Source organism: Dermacentor variabilis, chromosome 5, assembly GCF_050947875.1.
Source record: "Dermacentor variabilis isolate Ectoservices chromosome 5, ASM5094787v1, whole genome shotgun sequence".
NCBI lineage: Eukaryota > Metazoa > Arthropoda > Arachnida > Ixodida > Ixodidae > Dermacentor > Dermacentor variabilis.
This window is the reverse complement of record NC_134572.1, coordinates 134,164,917-134,185,952: the sequence shown is the minus strand read 5'-3', so window position 1 is coordinate 134,185,952 and position 21,036 is coordinate 134,164,917. Positions and strand designations below refer to the sequence as shown.

Here is a 21,036-nt window from a genome sequence, read left to right as displayed (position 1 = left end):
CTTTCTTTTTCTCCCCGACTTGAAAGGCGCCCTCCTGAGACCGCCAGAGAGAGGCAGCCGCGTTCGAGCGGGAAATCCCGGGCGCCTCAGAATTCAGCGGCGCCGTCCCGTTTCGAGATGTATACGCGATGGCGTGGCGTGCAACGGCCTGGCGCGCGCGAGGGGCTCCGCGTTGTCGACGGCGGCTTCAGGCACGCACGCACGCACGTTTGCGGCGGCGGCAGGCAGAGGACGATCCGGGCACGCAGGCACAGGTGGGACGGTATACGCTGAGAAGCCGACGGGCCAGGAAAACAAGAGCGGCGAATGCAGAGGCCGCCTGCCGGCCAATGAGCGTCCGCTCGGGGACCTTCGTGGAGGCTGCTTTCCTGTTCCAGCGCGGGCTCTTGATGTCCGTGCGCGCGAGAGCCGGCAAGGGGGGGGGAGCGTGGGGGAAGGAAGGGAAGGCACGGCGCATCGAAATGAACGCGCGAGGCGGACCAGCACCGCAAGGGGGTCGGCATCGCCCTCCCCGGCCGTCCCCTCACCCTCCCCCACCTGGGCCGTCCCCCGCACCTAGTCGGCGATATTATACGCCGCGGAGGGCTGCAAAAGAAAACATACATCGGCCTCGGTTGCCGCTGCCAGCCAGGTCACTCTCGGGTGACTTACGTAAACGCGGGAACGCTCCGCGCCTATACGTCCTGCCGGGGTCGTCCGTCAGCCAGACACTCGCGGCGACGTCTGCTGACCGGAGGAGGGACCAGCGCTCGGACTTTGACGTGACGAGCCGTCGCCCCCTGGATTAGACGGCGTCTTCTTCTTCCTCCCCTTCATCGCGCTCCTCGGCTTCTTGTCGACGACGACGCCGCGCCACGCACGCAGATGTTGCACGACTGGACACCGCTGACGCAGTGACGGGCGCGGCGCCCCGGACGGGACGGCCGGAGCGGCGATCGGCGTCGGACCCCCTGGGGATTTTTTCGGAGGGCGCACCGGCCGGAAGCGGCGCCAACAATCGCAGCCACGTCGGATCCCCCGTCGCGCTAGATGTGTGCCCAGGGAGCGTGATTATTGTGCGTGCGTGTGTCGTGGCAGCACTCCACCCTCCACGGTGTGCGCTGGCTGCGGAGTGAGGCGAGGAAGGAGCGAGAAAAACGAACGAAAAGCAGTGACCGGTCACCTCTTCCGCTGACCGATTGTGCGCGGGTTGCTGCTGCCTGCAGAGCGGCGGCCCTCGGTCATTGGCTGAACTCCGGGTTCCTTCGTGCAGTGTGTGGCTGTCTGTGCCCGCGCGTGAGTGCGTGCGTGCGTGAGTGTGCGTGGCGCTCCCTCCCACTGCACGAACCGTTCGCGTGCGCGTTTCAAGCTGCAGTGTTAGCTTTTGCTCACCGGGCAGACAGAGGGAGAGGGGGGTGGACACCGGGTTCGTGCGCGCGAGCGTTCAGGCGCGAGCGGCGGCAGTCAAACGGCGACACAAACGCTTTGGAAATGAAGAAAAGGCGAGGGAGCGACCCACACATCTGTCGTCGTTCGGCGCTAAATTTAGAGCCCGGGTCCTCGTGGCCCTGGTGAATCCCCGGTGGCTGCCGCGGCGGCAGCGGGTGGCGGCGGCCGCAAAGAGCCTCGGAAGAGTTGGCGCCCCGCACGCGCCACTTTGGCTCCGGCGACCGGCGGTGTGCCCCAGGTATTAGCCCAAGCTCGGTTGGACTGAGAGAGGCTGCGTCGAAACGGATGCCACTCTGCGATCGACGCTGACGCCGTACGTGTGAGTATATGCCTCGCAGCGTCCTTGCGTTGCGTTCTCTCCTCGATAGAGCAGGCATAGCTGTAGGGAAGCGTACGAGTGACGTGCGTATAGAGGCAGCAAAGAAGCGACAGATTAGTGCAAAGTTGTATACGTCAGGTCACCCCTTACACATGCGATATCTTTACTGTATCGTACCCTCGTAATGTTTATAAGAGTGATATAGATCCATAGATAACTCATAAGCTACACACGCTTCACAGTTCTGTACGTACCAATTAAGGGACAAACGGCACAGTCACGTCACTTGTATTATTTGAGGCAGTTACAGAAATGCAGAAAGAATGTTGCAGCGCACGTACTGGTATTCCGTTCACCTTTAGCCGCAGACAAGCAATTCTAGAAGGAAGAACAGTTACGTAAAGCGTCGCAAATAAGCTCAGGATGCTTCGCGGCCTTCATGAAACTGAATTTCGCAGGCGTAAATGCAAATGGCAGCCAACGCTGGCGTTCAGCTACTATAAATAAAAATAGACGTTAAGGCACGAATCCCTTCCCACCGCTGCATTCAAAAAGATGGCTCGCTAACCAGTACAAAAGTAGAGTGGAAAGAAACATCCTTCAGAAGCGCAATCTGCTGCGACTAAATATCAGTGCATTCCCCTATATATACACCTCGGCCATCTGCGAAGGCGCAGCGAAGCAATTTCGGCACGAATGGAAAACGATTACACGAGTAACCGGACACCGGCGCGAAAGGTGTTTCCGGCTGTGATGTATTGAGCGCATAACAGACGTAACCCAATACGTTAGAGAGGAGAGGCAACCCCCCTCCCGCCCCCCTCCCTGCTGCGCGTCTGCAGGCGCCTACGGCAATGGGCGAGCCACTCTCCCGACTCATCCGCGCACCGCCGGCTTTATAGTGAAGCCCGTTGGAACCTCTCGCACCGCTCAATTTTTCCGGCGTGTTCTGCCGGAGCCGTGCTAATGACGGAAGGCTAAATTAAACGTGCTTTAGTAACGTCAAAGATTGGGTTAGTCGGTCCTGCATGTTGCTAAATGTAGCAGCGCGACCTGGGACAACTGGGAAAAGAAAAGCGGAGAGCAGCCACTGAAGTCCCCACATCTCTTCTGTGTTCATTATCAAGCCTTCATCAGCCGTACTACTGTACGGACAAAATTCCAGCATAAGAGTTTTAAATAGCACCACTCTGTCGTGAAAGTACTTCAGGCGTATAGGTTGTGCGCAAACTCTCGAGACAAGCGTGGCGCGCAAGAGCGTTCTAACCTTTGGCTTTATACGGTGACCGGCAGGGAACCGCTATACCGTTATTCAGGATTGTGCGCAGTCTGGTGGCGCAAAGGACGACGTTCCGATAACCGAGCCGCGGCGGCCACTTTCGGGGGACCTCAAATACGAGACGTATACGAGGTCACGAATCCTATCACGTATATACCTGTTAACCATAGTCTCTGTAGTAAACAACAAAATTGTTTTAAAATATGACAGTAAAGCATTATTTAGCACGGCTTCTGCCGCTCTCGCATCGGCGAGCGTGAACAGGGAGGAAAAAAAAGAAGCCGTCGAATGCGCGTGCCCTCGTCTCGCCTCCGCGGCCGGTCTGCCGTCACAACGGCCGTCATCAAGCCGGCTAGCTGACGTGGTCGCTAGCCACAAATCAGTGGCCCTCGGGCCGGTTGGCATGAGCGCGTCGCGACGGCCTGCCCGCTGGTCAGCGTCTCGCGCTCTGATTGGTCCGCGGCCGCCCGCGCGCCAAGGTGTGCGTATTCTTCTCTCCGGGGCACCGAAACGTGAGCCGGCCGCCGACAACCGAGGAGGAAAAATGGCAAGAGAAGGGAGCGGACAGGCTCCCCCCACCCCCACCCTGCGCGTCGTAATGGACGCGCGAGGGGGTCTCTTCCGACTTCTAATCCATATCTCATCATAAGCTTTTCAGCTGCCAGGTTATTCGGCAGGCAGGCAGGCTTGACGCACGAGCGACTCCTTCGGACAGGACGCCCATTGGCCGTCCGCGGCCGGGTCACGTGACGGGCTACCTATGATTACAGCGGCGGCGCGCTAATTTGCCGCCGCGGCCGACAGGCACCTTAGAGCCGGCTCTGCCGCTATTGTTTCCCCAGTGTCCGGTGCGCGCGGGTCCGCGCCCTCCTCTCCGGGACGGTGCCGCGGCGGTTCCCCGTGGCAAGCCGAGAAGGTGTACGCGCGCCGTGACGGCAGCGCGATGCTCACGGCCTCGACCCCTCCGATCAGCAGCAGCAGTGGTTCGTCATGACCTCGTACTTCGGCAACCTCAGCCCGGGCGCGACGGGCTGGCCCACCGGCACCCAGGACCCGCACCCGTACGCTGCCTCCAAGTACTCGGGCGCGCCGGCGGGTTACGTCGACGCACCCGGAGCCCACCACCACCACCAGTACGCGGCGGCTGCGGCTGCGGCGGCGGCAGCCGCGGCATCGGCGACCTTCGGCTCCGCCGGCCGCTACCCGTACTCGGGCCGCTTCGACGCGGCGCCCAAGGGACTCGGCTACGACGCTCACCAGCACCCGACGTCGCCCCCGCACCACCACCATCTCCACCATGGTCATCCGCAGCACGCTCACCCCCAGCCCCTGGGCTTGCCACCCTCTCACCACCCCCATCATCACGCCATGCTGCCGCAGCAGCAGCAACAGCAGCAGCAACCCGGGACCGCCTGCTACGAGCCACCCAACGTCGGCCCTTACTACTCGGCCGCTGTTCCCGCCAGGCCTCCTCCCGAGTCGCACGCCCACGTGGCGCCGACGTCGGCGGCGATCGCCTCCAAGGAGTACGGCAAGCCGGCGAGCAGCGTCTCCCCGTTCGCTGCCATCGCCAAGCAGCAGCAACAGCCTCAGCAGCAGCCGCAGTTCCCGAGCCAGAGCTCGGCGGCGTCCAGTCCCGTGGCTGCGACGCCCGGCAGCAACGGTGCGGGTTCGCAGCCCGAAGGCAACGGGCCCGGGACGCCCGAGAGCTACGCGGGCAGCGCCGGCAGCGCGGAGCCGGTTTCCGGGAACGAGCGCCAGGGGTCTCCCGCCAACGCGCAGTCGCCGAGCAAGACGGAGAACTTCTACCCTTGGATGAAGTCGTACTCAGGTGAGCCAATATGGTGCATGTCAGCGTCAGCTCACATCATTTCATTTTTTTTCTTCTTCTGTTATTGTTTCGGGGTTTTACGTTAGAATTCACCAAATGTCATTGCCAAAGATTTACGAGTTGTGTGAATAGCTGAATGATCACTTTCATTCTGGGGCAGCGTGCCACCGATAGTCAGACAGTGGAGGTTAAGCATCATGCTTGACTCCATGGTGTTTGGGAGTAAAATAGATGTTCATTCCATGTTCTGTGTTTTATTATAGTGGATCAGATTAGATATAGTTGGTCGAAAAAGGTTAGGGATAATAATAACAAGAAGAATACATTAGATAGTCGATTTAATAGCCTGTTGAATCCTAGATTAGTTGGTTGGCGTCTATGTAGCGGAACTTGTTGCGTGCGTCTTCGGTATTGAGTCAGTTTATATATATGGAACGTGAATATTCGTCGTGTACGAACCATGCATATACAGACACCATTCCTAGACTGAGGCAACTTTACATGCAACAGATATGACCGCCATATAAGCATGTAAAAAGGTTGGTTTATTTTCCGGCAAGACCTCGTACCGTATTACTTGAAGAAAGAAGAAAGAAAATCTTAGGCAGGTGCAAGTTTGTTAGGATCGCAACATGGCACTGTCCTCAAAACTTGAAAGAACGTGGCTTCCATCCGGATAGTGCAAAAAACGTTTCTTCTTTTTCAATTTGTGATACACAGCGAAGAATTTCCTCCCTTGCCCTAAAACACTTGCACAATGCACTGATGTTGAATTTCTCAGCAGACAGGGCGGTTCATAATTTATATCAATTTACCCTGCTTAATGTCGAAAGCGCAAGAATATTTTGCAGCTTCTCCGATTATCCGTGCGTATAATAAATGTACGTTATAAAGGCAAGGCGGCGATCACGGTTCAGCGACATTCACCTCTTTTAACATTCTATATTTAATACTTCGAAGTGGTTTAGATCAGTTAGATCAAACGGAAGTTTGTAAAAGAAGGAGGCTGAGCGATGCACACTTAACGTTTCGGGGGCAGGCGAATTTTCGTGCAGCTCAAAAACCTATACGTTCACAACAAGAATGGCGACATCTGTTATATCTATTTCCGTAAGGGAATCGAACCACAATGCATGCAAGTTCGCGCACCGTTGCAAGCACTGCTGAGGAACCACGTCTGTGTTGATTGACGGTGTATACCTTTACGCAAGCCTTATAAACATCACTATAACAATCAAGCAAACCAGTCTCAGTAGAGCTCACTAATTGTTTCGCGCTACCCGCGTTTCTTAAGTCAACGCGAGTAAGTACGCAGAATAGCCAAATCGCTAACCGTCGGTAAAGGCAGGAAGTCCGCGCGCGTGACCTATCATCCCGCATCGCGCATTGTGTTTCCTACAGCATACGCGCGTCCCGCAAGGGAGCTACGTCTCCACACAGCGCACCTATCGGGCGCGTTCTTGGGGAGCACCCACGGAGCGTGAACGCATAGCTCCGACTGCCTGGCTCTCACTTTCTGCGAAGAATAGACACCGCTTGTGTCTTCGAAATCCGCCGCAATAACTTTGCAAAGTCGCATAGGTCTGTTAACACGTATTTTCATTTTGCTTAATTTCCCAGTCGGCCCCTCTGAAAGAGTGATTACCTATATATACGGCGGGGAACTTCTGAAAGCGTGTTTCAAATTACTCGCCGTCCTTTTTCTGGGCGTATAAGGTAGCCAACCAGACAAAGTTCTTAGCTAACACCCGTCTGCTCTCTTTCTCTCTATTTTTTCTCTTTCTCTCTCGTGTGATCACATGGTGTAGTCAGTTTTACAGAACTTCGTTTATTAGTTTGTTTGTTTTTTCTTGTCTGTTGTGGTTGCCTCAGCCTTGGAGCACTCTTAACTTTGGTAACATCACCCGATGTGCGGAAACTGTTGGATCTATCAATGCGGGATTTCTTTCTTTCTTTCTTTCTTTCTTTTTTCTGGGCGGAGGGGGGGCGAAAATTTTAGTCAGGCATTAGATAACGAAACACTGGATTCGATGTAAAGCCAGCCATGAAATGAAATAACCACCCAAGGTCCATATAGAGGTTACCGTAGTATAACAGAATGAGACAGATGACAGTAACTATATCGTTATTGAGTTTCAAGTCTTCCGAAACAAGGGCCAAAGCAGCGAAGCATGTAGGAACACGCAACTGGATCTGGAAAGCTGGAAGGCGAGACAGCGAAAAGTGAATGTGTAGCACACCACATTGTGCGACAAAAAATAAAATTAAAAATAATCGTTCTTCTCTTACACCATAACATTACTGGTCTTCCAGAAAACGTTTCACCACCACAAGATTGTGGCGTTGATATTTTCATTGTTGCTAACAAATGGCACTGATAAGTCTAAGTAATGTACTTTTGTGCACAGGTAACGCGGGGATAGAGAATGTTTTGCGTATCATTCGGTGCGGCGGCTTCAGAATGCAAGGCAATGTGCCGACTGATTTTATGTATTGTTTGTCAGGCCTGTATCTATCTTGTCAGCAATCTTTTCTGTAAGCGTCAAAGTAATAACAAACAAACAAAATATAAACCAGCCGTAGATGATGAGATTTGGTGCAAGCGCATCTGGCGGCCGCGCATTGCCATGACACTTAGGCATGAAGCTGTCCTTCTGTACAGGAAAGCTTGGTAGGATAAATCCGCACGTCTGTTTTAGGGCTCTCAGTTTTTACGTTTTGTTTTATCTTCAACATTGGCATATGCTCATTTCACCTAATAGTCGATTTGACAACGCACGACTGGGTGCAATTTTAACAGCGACACCTGGACCATGGGTTATTACCGGCGACTTCAATGCGCATCATCCGCTATGGGGAAGCTTAAAGATGGACTGTCGAGGCAGACGTGTACTATCCTTCGCGTCGGACCATGAGCTCTGCTGCCTAAATGATGGCAGTCCCACTTTTCTACGGGGATTGACATACAGCAGCTGCCTGGACTTGACATTTGTTTCAAGATGCCTCAGTGCCAGTGTGAAATGGTTCACGGACAACGAAACGCATGGTAGTGACCACGTTCCAACATATGTCAAAATCGATGGCATACGCAAGTCACACTCTACTACAGTTCTTCATCACATCGACTGGCCTAAATACACATTGCTCATGGAGAAGAATTGCCAAGAGATCCAGGACTGTCTGCCTGGCAACATCGAGAAGCTAATTAACGCTGCTGCTCAAGAAGCCACAAGATCTTTCAGGCCTATTCCTAAATTTTCTGAATTCGAAGCAGAATTGGAGCGGCTTCGAGCTATCCGCCGTCGCGCGGAAAGAAGGTACAGGCGCACCAAGTCCATCTACGACCTACGGGAGGCGAGACGCATACAGAAGAAGATCCAGCGTCGGATTAACTCCCTGCAGTCTCTAAGATGGAAGACCTTCTGTGATACCCTTGATCCACGTAAACCCCTGTCACATATATGGAGAACAGTGCGTGGTCTTCGAACATCACCGCAACAACGCCACCCCTTCAAATGCCTGGCTCTCTACCAAGGTCGCAGAGAGATCGACGTAGCGGAGGACTTCTGTTTCAAAGTTGCTGGTTTACCGCCATCGTTCGCTATACGTGATCCCCGTGATGTTCCAATCTCGCGGGATTCTCGTATGGACAATATGTTTTCCATCGAGGAGTTGCAGGCGGCGTTGGCAGCGTGCAGACGTTCCTCATCGCCTGGGCCTGACGGGGTGACATACGCAGCTCTTGGAAACCTCGGTCACACAGCCCGGCATGCACTTCTAGACGTGTACAATAATTCATGGCGTGATGGAGAAGTTCCAGCTGCATGGAAGTCCAGCCGCCTTGTGCCTTTGCTCAAGCCAGGTAAATCACCCCTAGATGTGGCGTCTTATCGTCCCATTGCTCTGGCCAGTTGTCTAGGAAAGGTGATGGAGAGGATGGTGCTGACGCGTCTAGAGTGGTATCTAGAACACTACCGGTTATATCCTGACGCTATGGCAGGCTTTCGACGCGGACGCTCTTCTATAGACAACGTTATAGATCTTGTCTCGTCTGTTCAGCACGAAAAAAGCCTCAAGAGACTGTCAGCGGCGATGTTCCTGGATGTCAAAGGCGCATATGACAACGTACCCCATCAAGCCATCCTGGACGCCTTGGGTGAGGTCGGCCTAGGCGGCCTTGTTTTTCGGTGGATATCCAGCTTCTTGAAGGACAGGTCATTCTTTGTGCAAACAGAGGACGGTGCGTCATCACAACGCAACACGTACCGAGGCGTACCACAAGGCGGAGTTTTGAGCCCCACTCTATTTAACCTGGTGCTCATCGACCTGGTCCATACCCTTCCGGAATCCGTCCATGTGTCGATCTATGCAGACGATATATGCATTTGGTCATCAGGAGCGACGCGTCCTCAGGTGCGCGCCAGACTTCAAAAAGCGGCCACACTAACATCAGGTTATCTTCGAGCACGAGGTCTGGAGCTGTCCTGCGAGAAGTGCTCTATAGTCGCTTTCACGCGTAAAGCAATGAAACCGTACGTTATCAGAATTAATGGACAGCCAATTGCCTACGAGAAGACGCACCGGTTTCTAGGAGTGATAATAGATCGCGACCTTTCCTGGAGTCCTCAAATATCCTACCTAAAAAGGAAATTAGTCATGATAACCCACGTGCTCAGATTTCTTGCGGGCAAGTCATGGGGTGCGTCTGTGAGTGCGATGCTCCAACTCTATAACGCACTGTTCCTCGGTCTCCTGCGCTATAGCTTACCTGTACTGGGTGGGACCGGCAAGACCAACCTCCGTGCCCTCCAATCTGTACAAGCGCAAGCTCTGCGAATTTGCCTTGGTCTTCCCAGATGTGCGTCCACGGCTGCTACAATAGCCATCGCGCATGACCACCCCATCAACACGTATCTTCAAGTCGACACTTTAAGGATGCATATCAGGCACTTCGCCCGCCTTCCATCGCATCATCTCGCCTCCCTTCCTGCCGCTCGACCTCGTTCAGCGTTTAGCAAGATTATTGCCGCCAACCATGGAATTTTACCGTCAAACTTCACGCCTGCAGCACGACCACCTCAACCGCTGTGGTGCCTCCATCCACTCCAGGCTCTTCTTGCTATTCCCGGTATCAAAAGGAAAACGGAGATGTCCACTTTCGCCCTCAAACAAACCGTGCTTTCAGTGCTACATGAACAGCACAGAGGACGCATCCATGTTTACACAGACGGTTCTGTATCCTCTAATAGTTCAGCTGGAGCAGTGGTGATTCCCGCAGAGTGCGTCACCCTCAAGTTCAAGACATCTCACATTACGTCATCGACGGCTGCAGAACTCGCAGCTATCCGTGCTGCTCTGGAGTTTATAGTTCACAAATCATCACATTCATGGTCCATCTTATGTGACTCAAAGGCAGCTCTTCAGTGTCTGATGTCTCCTTTCAACCATGGACCAAATGAGCACCTAGTCGCAGACATCCGACTACTCCACCATCACGCAATCAACAAGGGACACAACATCATCTACCAGTGGATACCGGGACACTGTGGAATTTCAGGAAATGACAGTGCGGATGACGCTGCCCGGTCGGCTCATGATGGTGCCCAGATTATACCCATACCGCTGTCAAGAACAGACGCAGCCACAAGTCTTCGCTCCCTCGCCCGCGAGCTTACGCAGAATCTGTGGAACACCAGTGATTTCACGAACGCACGTCTCCACAAATTGGATCCACGTCTGCAACTCCGCCTACCACCAGGGTTGCCGCGAGCGGAAGCAACACTTCTGTGCCGCCTGTGGCTCGGCGTGGCATTCACGAACTCATATTCATTCCGCATTGGCATGGCCGACAGCCCTACTTGTGACACCTGCGGCTGCGAGGAGACGATTCAACACCTCCTATGTGACTGTCCCCGTTACGCAGTGCGAAGAAAAGTGCTCGTGACCGCTCTCGCAAAACTGGACAATCGCCCCTTTACAGAGGAAAAAGCTCTAGGACATTGGTCCAGACGGGCTTCGGCACTCAAGGCCTTAAGGGCTTTGTTGAAGTTTTTAAGGAACTGCGAATTGTGCGACCGCCTTTGAACGTTGTAGCGCGTAGTTTCGCGTTACTGTGTGAATTTTCTCTTTTTTTTTCCATTTTTTTCCCTCTTCTTCTTTCTCCTTTTATTCCCTTTACCCCTTTCCCCAGCACAGGGTAGCCAGCCGGTACTTACACTGGCTAACCTCCCTGTCTTTCCTCTCCTTTGTCTCCTCCTCCTCTCCTTGGCATATGCTCATGCGGATGCTGATAGTTGCTGCTTAACATGTGGAGGTATTGTACAGAAATGCATAGGAATTAAGTCATTTAGACGAACCCTTTCGCCACGTCTACCTTAATTAGCAACTATGCTGAGAAGATCACACTTTTGGGTTCAAATAAATGGCAAGTTTAGAGCTTTACCACAGTAGAAGCATTTCCTAATGAAAGCGCTTCCGTAATGAGCTCCGACCTTTGCCAGGTGCCTTCACTGAAGTGCTACGTCTCAACACCACCAAGGGTGTTAATTGAACGTTTGCCACGTGTCAAACCACTGCACCTCCAATCCAGATGTCAACGCGGCTTGGACAACGACTAAAAGCGCTCACCCCACCATTACCTGGAAAGCGGAGAAAAGTATGAAAGGGAGGGAACCACGACAACGAATTGATAGGCGCAGTTAATTACACGAATCAAATCATCACCCATCCCTCGTCACTTATCCAGCCGTCAAGACAGCGTGTAAACCGGCTGTTGCACGGTTCCACGAAAAGCCCTCAGCTCGCCCTTCAACTGGCAGACTAAGCGAAGTAAAACGGGGAGAAACGACGAACGAACTAGGTGTCCGGATGATTTCTTTCCACAGATTCCAAACCAGTTTCTTCGAGGCGGAGTTACTGCGGGTTATGGTGAGCATGGACGTGGTATTGCAACGGAGACGACGAGGGTGATTTGCTGCTCGACAGTCTTCAGATTTCCTAATCGACTCGTCTAGGGAAGACGACGGTATTAAAAGCAGAGAATTTTCGAGTGTGAAGACAGGGAGTCCTGATGTGAACTGAGACGATTATCTTGCTCCTGCAGGGACTGGGCTTCCGTACTGGAGCCGTGTAACTAAGATAAATAACCCATTTTTCCTTCATTTTCTGTAGCTTGACGTTGTATTCGATGGGCTTGGTGGATTCCATGACCGGAACGCCACCATAATCGCAACAGAAAGCACAACTTGATTTCAGCGTTGACCTTTAGGCATTATCTGTAGAATAGAGCTAAAATAATGGCAAATAAAATTAAATTACTGTACAATGCTCAGTTTACTTGATTGATCCCTTATTTGTTTGTACAGCACGCCAGATTGCAGTCAATACTTAAAAAACATATCAGTTAAATCTGCTTGTGCAGCGAAAGCCACGTTTCACTGCATGCATATGCAATTCCCGATGTTCAGCTCCCAACGTTCAGTTACTGGTGTTCAGTTACCGGCGTTCAGTTACCTGTGTCCAGTTACCGGCGTTCAGTTACTGGTGTTCAGTCACCGGTGTTCAGTCCCCGGTGTTCAGTCCCCGGTGTTCAGTTAGCGGTGTTCAGTTGCTGGTGCTCAGTTACCGGTGCCCATCGCTTGTTTAAATGCAGTAACGTAGCAGTGTAACCAGTCAGACAAGTCGGTGTTGATAGTGCATACCCTCGTATAGACAAGTCGTTGTTTCACACGCAGATTCCTCGCAAGGACCCAAGAGGACGCGGCAGACGTACACTCGATACCAGACCCTGGAGCTGGAGAAGGAATTCCACTTCAACCGCTACTTGACACGGCGTCGGAGGATAGAGATCGCGCACGCTCTGGGCCTTACCGAGCGTCAGATAAAGATCTGGTTCCAGAACCGGCGCATGAAGGCCAAGAAGGAGAACAAGCTTCAAGGGGGACTTCTCGTCCCTAAGCCTGGAAACGAACTTGTCAGTGTACTTCAGGACTCCAAGGGGCTCGGGGCTACCATGTTGGACAGTGTTGTCTACAGCTGAAGAGTACGTGCGTGGTCGGTGCGACATCGCGCGGTGTGACGCATATCGATGTGCACGGGCGCGGGTTGTGCGTGTGTATCAGTGTCAAGTCAGTGTACATTTTCATCGTCGTTACTACGTCAAGCATCTTTCTCGCGAAACGCAGGAACCGCGAGAGTGACCGTGCGAGTCTCACATCAGAGGTCTCTTGTGTCGATGCACCGCGTACCGCTGGCGGGCAAAGTACAAACCATATGCCATTGATCACAGCAACACTTATCGCAGTTGTAGTTAGAAGTGTTCTGAACCCCCATCGGACCTCCCGTTTATATACATATAAAGAAAACTTCAAGAAGGAAAGAAAATACATCGCAGAAGCTGAGAAAACGTATCTCCTTATGCTACACACATCTTATGGGAACGAACAGTAGCTGGCACGACAACAGCTCAGCGTGTTGTTCGAAGTTAACGCGCGAAGCTTGCAGCCAGAAGCAGGTAAACAAGGAAAAGGATGCCTCAGGGAAAGTCGCGTGTGCGATGGAGATATGTTCGCCAAATGTTGTGCGTGCAACATGTCCCGCGCGCGTTAAACGAAAGCACACTAGCGGAAAGAAAAAAGGGAAAAGAATGTCGTCGCGAAGATGGGCCACGCTCACCTTGAAAACCGAACCGCAAGCTGACAGTCGAGTTCCGCTAATTTATTGCCCCGTCCCATCTTCGGCGAGGTGCCGCGCGAGCGCGCCCGGGGGAAAGAACGGTGTGACGCGCCTCGCTTCGGGCGGCGTGACAACGGTCCTAAGGGGTGCCTCTTTTCGGGACGTTTTCAGCGCCCTTTCAAGGCGCCCCCAAAACGACTCGTCCGACGACGCACTGTCCTCCGAATGGGACGGGACGAAAGCCGTAAAACGCCGCGGCACCCTCGGTCGCGGGACGATTTTTCATATCTGCTGGCCGACCACAAAGGAGCAGGCGTGCCCGAGGAAGGCACACATGCGGCCATACGGTGCTCGCATATAGATAGCGCAGCCGACGGGGCGCCTCAAGAGTCAGGTGGTGGTCGCCATCGCCGCTGGCGCGATGGGCGCCTCCGGGACCGTTTTTCTTTCTCGCAGGGGGTCTTCTCTCTCCCTCCCGCTCACGTGCGTGCCGCGCGCTGATGGTCTTATGACACTCGACGAGCATTGTCTTGCGACCCGGCGCTCGTCTTTGGGAACCATTACCGAGAGCGGGGGCCGCGGGCGACGCTCGCCGAAACCGTCGGCGCGGGAAGACCTTTCCTGCGCGGCGTCTTGGATGCGCGCGGCAACAAAGAAGTCCGCATTCGTCTCGCCATTTAGTGACCCATTTAAGGGGGCCCCCCTCGAGAAAGGGCTGGATGGTCCCCCCCTGGGAGTCACCCCTTCTGGCCGATTCCCAGGACGGGGTGTCTTCTCGGGGCCGCGAGGGAAGTGCTTCTCCGCTGGTCGCTTTTCGCGTGCCTAATTGCTGAAAAAAAAGGGGGGTGGAAGGATGCTCGAACGCACAAAGAACGGGACGACGACGGCCAAGAGCACAGCCTGGTGGTGGTCCTTGCCGCCGCGAACGCGAGGAAAAAGCTCCCCAGAAGCGCCCCCGTCCGAGCGGAAGCAGTGCACCGTTCGGTGCCGGTGCTGCGCGCAGTGTGCTGTCAGTGTTCAGATGTGCTTGCTGCCGGTGACGACTACGGCTCCGGTCGGATGTGAGACCAACTGCCCGCGATCGTAAGCCGCTTTGAATGTTATACCGCGTAGGTGTGTGTGTGTGTGTGTGCTGTGTTTGACGCGGCGGTGTGTTTTTGGTGTGGTGTTAGAAAGCGTACGCGCATGCGTCTTGTACTCAAGGTAAGGTTAAGCCATTGCAGAGGGGCACTTGGATGCGCAGGCGCGTATGCTATACTTTTTGTTCCTATAGATGCGAGGGAAAAAGTGTCATCGCAACCCTGCCCCGTCTCCCCCTCCTTAGTGATTTATCATGCGGTGCTTGTCAACTCAGCACCGTCATAGGGTTTGAGATGCACATGTATACGTATCTTATTTATATCTTCTGCGTGTGTTTCAGTGTACAGATTTTCGTGGCTTCATATAAAAAAAACGAAATCATTTCCAGAACCTATAAAGGTGAATGCGCCTTGCGGTTTGTCTTCCTTTTCTTTATCAAGCTGATACCAAATGTTACAGGCACAACTTGCAGTGATTGACAGAATAAGACGAACCATACACGACTTTATTATTATGCACCCTCAAACGCCATTAGGGTTATAGACCTGGCGCACAGTAAAAGCTAGAAAATCGCACGTCGAATACAAGTCAACAAACACAGCCAGAAATTCAGACAAAGACCTTACTCAGAAAACACATATGTGGTAAGCTTTGGGCATCCTGAGGCGTCTTAAATGCTGCGCAGAGCCCGAAAAGAAATCAAAGCAAGCGAAATACGAGGCATTTGCATAGTATTTGTATTAGCTAGAAAGGCGAGCCTTTTATTTGCTTGTGGTAAGCAAATGGCTCAAAATGTCGTGCAGCTTCGTTGGAACGAGCAAGTTAATGCCACATAATAGTCAGGCACGTCGATATTTCCCTGAATAATTTTATACAGAATTGTGATACAGCGCAATCCTGTAAAGTGCACAGTGCGGGCTCCTGAGAAATTGCCCGAAGAAGACCGGCAAATGGTTACGATGCTCCGGTCTCTGACCAATACTTTTCGAATGCTCTTGAATAACCTGCACACTCCGTCATCGGCAAGCGTAGCGCAAGTGCTGGATGCTCTCAATGCAGTGCTTTGTAAGTCTTGGGTAAGCATCATGGCTCGCCCGCAGCGTTTTATTCGCACTGAAGTAAAAAAAGGCCGCGGTTTACTTTAACGACATACTGCCACGTACTCGAACGTACCGCTAAAGACCGATGGTCTTACCAGGTGACTTCAACGTGCATCACCAGCTATGGGGAAGCACCACGATCAGCTTCAGACAGCAGAATGACGGCCGCCCGATGTATCGGCGGTGCACTTGCTCGGACTTGACTGATTTCAAGGCGTTTTGCTGCGTGCTCACAGTGTTCACTCATTCCCGCTTTCCTTTTTCTATTCCCCTTTCCCTTCCCCCAGTGTAGGGTGGCGAACCGGACGCTAGTCTGGTTGACCTCCCTGCCATTCTTCTTCTTGCTTTCTCTCTCACTCCCTCTCTCTCTCTCTCTCTCTCTCTATACATAAAAGTTACGTCTCGACACTGCCTCCTGCAGCTGAGCGTACTAAGTTTCCATTCAATGATAAAGCAGTAGTGGTCAAAGGACACCCTACACTGGAAGTGTCTATTGCAGACAATTCAAACAACAGGTTTTGATACTGCCGCAACTGGCTAATTACATCCCACTCCCAAGTTGTTCCAAATAACAGATGCGAATTCTAGACGAGGTCTGACTAGCGAACAAGAAAAAGACAAAGTAAGGCACCAGTTATCGGTATTCAGGCCGGCAACTATGGATACCTCGTCTAGCTCAAGGCAAAGCGATCACCCAACAAAATATCGTGCCTGTCCTGCATCGTTCGCCTGCGTTTTATATCACACACAACGCACATACAAAAGCATACTGTCAGACGTCCACCAAAATTATTATTATTATTATTATTATTATTATTATTATTATTATTATTATTATTATTATTATTATTAGCTTGCTGCGCCAATTTCCATAAAAGGGGTGCAGGAAGTTGCCCTGCAGAAATAGGTAACTATTAAAATGAGTAGTATGCTAGGTGTCACTAAATTCTGAGTTGCCTAACAACAATGCAACCTACGATGGGTTTTTCTTAAGAAAGAAAAAGGAATCACCAACTCGCCCTGCAACGTGTTTTGTTAAACAACGAATGTATCTCTAACAGAATCGGCAAAAGCGTAACTATTCTGCATAGCGTGTTTAAATGTCGCAATTTGCCCTTAGACATTACTTCAACGTTGAGTGACGTCAAAGTTACTTTTAACTTATACAAATGATGTCCTTAGCATATGTCCGCAGCATATGACATGTGATACAACTCAGAAGAGTTGCCTCAAAGCAGGGCCAGTTACTCTTTGGCCAACACTTCAAGGGTGAGGTGTGCCAAAGTCATTGCTAACATATGCAATATATTTGCCTCTATAGTATATAGCTCACAGCATATGCTTTATAGTTTCGGTCACTGAGTTACGAGATTTGTTTGAAGACAGCTCCACTCCACATTCCCTTTGACGACAGTGCGAGCTCACCGCGGCTTTCCTCACCCTCCACTATCTCTCTATCTCATCTTTCTATTCCCTCTTTCTTGTCCCTAGAGCATAGCCAACCAGACTCATTACTGGTTAACATCTCTGCCTTCTCTCTTTATTTCCCCCTCTTCCTCCTTCAACGATAAGTGTTGCCCAAGGTCACTATTAACATGTGCATTATGCTAGGTGTCACTTAATCATGAATTGTCTAACAACAATGCCACCTGTGATGCATTTTCCTTAAGAAAGAAAACTGCATCACTAACTAGCCCAGCAACGTGTTTTGCTAAATCGCCAACGCATAACTATTCTGCACAGCGTGCTTATACATTCTAGAACTGGTGGCTGGTATAGAGAACATCTATTTCATTGCAGTATAGCTGGTCTGGTCATCGAAAATTTACGGGGGCGCGGGAGATACACAGATATAAAATATAATCTGATAAGATATATATATGTACACAAACACATTTTCACAACGTTCGTCAGAGTGTGAGTTTCGGGAATAACACACAGGTTAGGTACTTGTCAACCTCATAAGAATTTGTCTGGGACTGAAGTGCCGCTTTTCCCCTATACGAAAAAAAAAATGAAGTGTAAGCAAATGCACTTTTAGAGTAAAGGTTTCTTTTTCTTTGTCTATACTTTCCCGGGTTCGGCATGGCTGCCTGGCTGCTGTTGGGTCTGTCGTTATATCGGCGGATACACTGACCACCATTAATCTGTTAACCAAAGCGCACCAGTCTGTTAACCAAAGGGTGAACTATATTTAACGAATTCTTTGACTTACTTTAATTTCTTTGATACAGCCGTCTGGATTCCTGGCCATTCGTGTAGAATTTGCATGTCCAACTACGACTCCTAGAATGTGAACATATCATCATCATCACCATAATCATCATCATCTTCAGCCTGGTTAAGCCCACTGCAGGGCAAAGGCTTCTCCCATACTTCTCCAACTACCCCGGTCATGTACTAATTGTGGCCATGTCGTCCCTGCAAACTTCTTATTCTCATCCACCCACCTAACTTTCTGCCGCCCGCTGCTACGCTTCCCTTCCCTTGGAATGCAGTCCGTAACCCTCAATGACCATCGGTTATCTTCGCTCCTCATTACATGTCCTGCCCATGCCCATTTCTTTTTCTTGATTCCAACTAAGATGTCATTAACTCGCGTTTGTTACCTCACCCAATCTGCTCATTAATGCTGCTCTTTAATGCTTTAATCTGCTCTTTAACATATAATGTCGGCTTAAAGGCACCTATATAAACCACATCAATCTGTTAATTCAGGGGTGAATTCTATTTACAGAATGTTTTAATTACTTTGCTTTCTTTGTTTTAGTCATTTGGTATGTGCCCTTAGGGCTGTGCCCGTTCTTGGCCAATTATCCAGAATTTGAAAGACCCACTGTGACACAATAGGTACAGAATCACTAAATGTTGCTTTAGACGCGTCGTACTTTTCTGTGCGTACACCTGTCATGACCAAATTATACGAATCTCCGTTAGTTGTACAGGATTTAATTAATTGCTTTAACAAATCTCCGCTTTGCACGGATTCAAACTTGTGCGTTTGATATGCATATTTTTTTATAACTTGCGATGGTCGAGCAAAAGGAAAGTAATAACTTTAAAAAGTAATAACTTTAAAAATAACTACAGGTGTCCCCTCCACTGGCTAATGTCAAAATACACAGGAGCAACATATCAACATGTCCGAAATTGAAAGCGCTGCTATATATGTATGTCTGATCATACGAGTGCTGGTACAACGCTTCAAAAAAGAAACTAAGATGTATCCTGTACTTTTGCAGAAACGTTGAGACATCAGCCTCATTTGCATGAATACCTACATAATCACACCCACTTTGCTGCTGCCACACAAAAGGTGCCGGTAAGTTCAGTCGAATGCCACCAAGAATTGCCTGCTTTTTTTTTTTTCTTCTGAACGAAACAAATCTGCTTTACATTATAAGTCATCTGGGCATCACTACTGTCCTTTTTTGCAAGGATTATAAACTGATTGCTCGGGGAACATTTTCTTGAGCTTGCTTAAAGACATAATTCGACGTGCTTCTATCTTCATGGTTATCCAAATATATGACAGGTGTCCCCAAGAAATTGAAAACTATCAACAGTGGTCGATAAATGGGTGTCTGTGCAGCCTCCGGAGCCATCCCTTGTCGGATCAGTTATCTTCGTGGTATTGCCTTAATGGTGCATAATATTTTGTCGTAGTTCAGTTTATTGCTGCTTTTTTTTCGTAGAGAGATCGAAACGAAGCAAATTTTTCTAGAGCCGCCGAGAGGAAGACATCCCGAGATTTCTTTTCAGTAAACTTCCAATTATTCAGAGAGAATTGAGACAAGGTGGCCGTATTTAAAGCAGGACGTTCGCACTTACCAGGTGTGATCTCTAAATATCGATCTACAAAAAGCGAAAATGCGAACCACGGTTACACAAAAAGCCGCAAGTGTACCGAAATCTCTCACGAACTGTTAAGTTGTAAACGTGACAGTGGATCTTATCGAACACGTAAATCGCCTCATGCCTCGAGCAGGAAGGGTAACAACAAGCAAATACAGCAACTTGTCAGAAAACCAGTTCTATGATGTCAAAAGCGTCGGCAACATCGATGGTCAACAAAGCTCTAGGGCCTATAGGAGTCCCTTAATGTCTTGCTATGTATCACTGCGATTCTATGTTGTACATTCAACACAATTTTATTCACCACAAAACACCCTGGCTAATCTGCTGGGCCAAACATATCAAAAGCAGTTGGAAGGGGCCCAGGGTACTGCTACAAGGTGACATGTGGCAGGCTTACATATTTAGAGCAGAAAAACATTCATTCACATCGGCGCAGGGAAGCGTAAGAAGCTACTAAATATATACGACGGAGCTATAGACACAGTACACATGTAGTCAATAGGTCTATTCGATTCAACGAAGTTTCTCTACATCTGCACCACCTATTCAGGGTGCGCTGCTCCTAGGCTCTCTATTCTCCGAAGTACAGCGTTGCGCCCTACACCCCCGTCCTCAATTGCACGGCGTGCAAGGCAAGGTGTCGTCGCGGTGCGGTGGACCCTTGAACCTCGCAGCGAGTGGGTGCAGCCCGGTGCACCAGAAGCGCTACTCGCTGCACCTGTTTGTTTGTGGTGCCGTGCAACTTTTCGAAGTCGAACAAAGCTAATACTGACCAGAAATTGTCACATGAAGGCGTACACAGCTGTCTGATGAGTCGGGAAAGCAAGCAGAGCCGAGATGCCTTCTTCTTCGTCATAAATGAAAATGCCAGTAGTCCAGAGCGAACTGGCGAGCTTTGTAGTCATCGCAGGAAGATTTGGAAACTACGACAAATTATCAATCATCCAAGTACTGGTGACAGACCAAACTCCTCTTAGGAAATGCGAAATGCACAGTTACTTAATAGATCTAAGTCGCCCTATACAGTATACTCAAGGAACACTCCCACGTCTCTTGTGAGTTGCATCTCTTGTGGTAACAGTTATCTTATTGTGAAGTGTCCCTGTGCTGCAAGTACTTACACGTCCTGAGCACAACAAACTGCAAAACAATGCCCGTCCAAAATAAACTTCTCACAGTTAGGTTGTGCGTGAGTATAATAGCCCAGATATATTAACGCCTGCAATAAGAAATGCTGGTGTTAATTTATAAATAGCACAATTGCTTTCATAGAAATGCTTTCATTACGTAACTAGATGTGCGCACTCTTCACGCAAGGAGGTTCCTGGTCACATTGTCAGACCTTACCTGAAACATGGAAGCAACAGAAGGCTTTAGAAAACACTCAGCTAAGAGCATTAAGATATATATATATATATATATATATATATATATATATATATATATATATATATATATATATATATAT

At 50.4% G+C, this 21,036-nt stretch overlaps 1 protein-coding gene across 2 annotated transcripts; it reads left to right on the top strand.

Annotated features, from left to right (window-relative positions):
• The first annotated feature begins 604 nt into the window (after window positions 1-604).
• LOC142583172 (uncharacterized) lies at window positions 605-15,014 on the top strand. 2 transcript variants are annotated; one of them, XM_075693527.1, is made up of 3 exons: window positions 605-1,741; window positions 3,869-4,857; window positions 12,591-15,014. In XM_075693527.1, the coding sequence occupies exons 2-3, from the start codon at window positions 4,017-4,019 to the stop codon at window positions 12,893-12,895; spliced, it is 1,146 nt and encodes a 381-aa protein (XP_075549642.1). In that variant the 5' UTR covers window positions 605-1,741; window positions 3,869-4,016; the 3' UTR covers window positions 12,896-15,014. The 2 variants fall into 2 exon arrangements, with proteins under 2 accessions (XP_075549642.1, XP_075549641.1); XM_075693526.1 differs by having other exon boundaries at window positions 605-1,747.
• The last annotated feature ends 6,022 nt before the right edge of the window (window positions 15,015-21,036 follow it).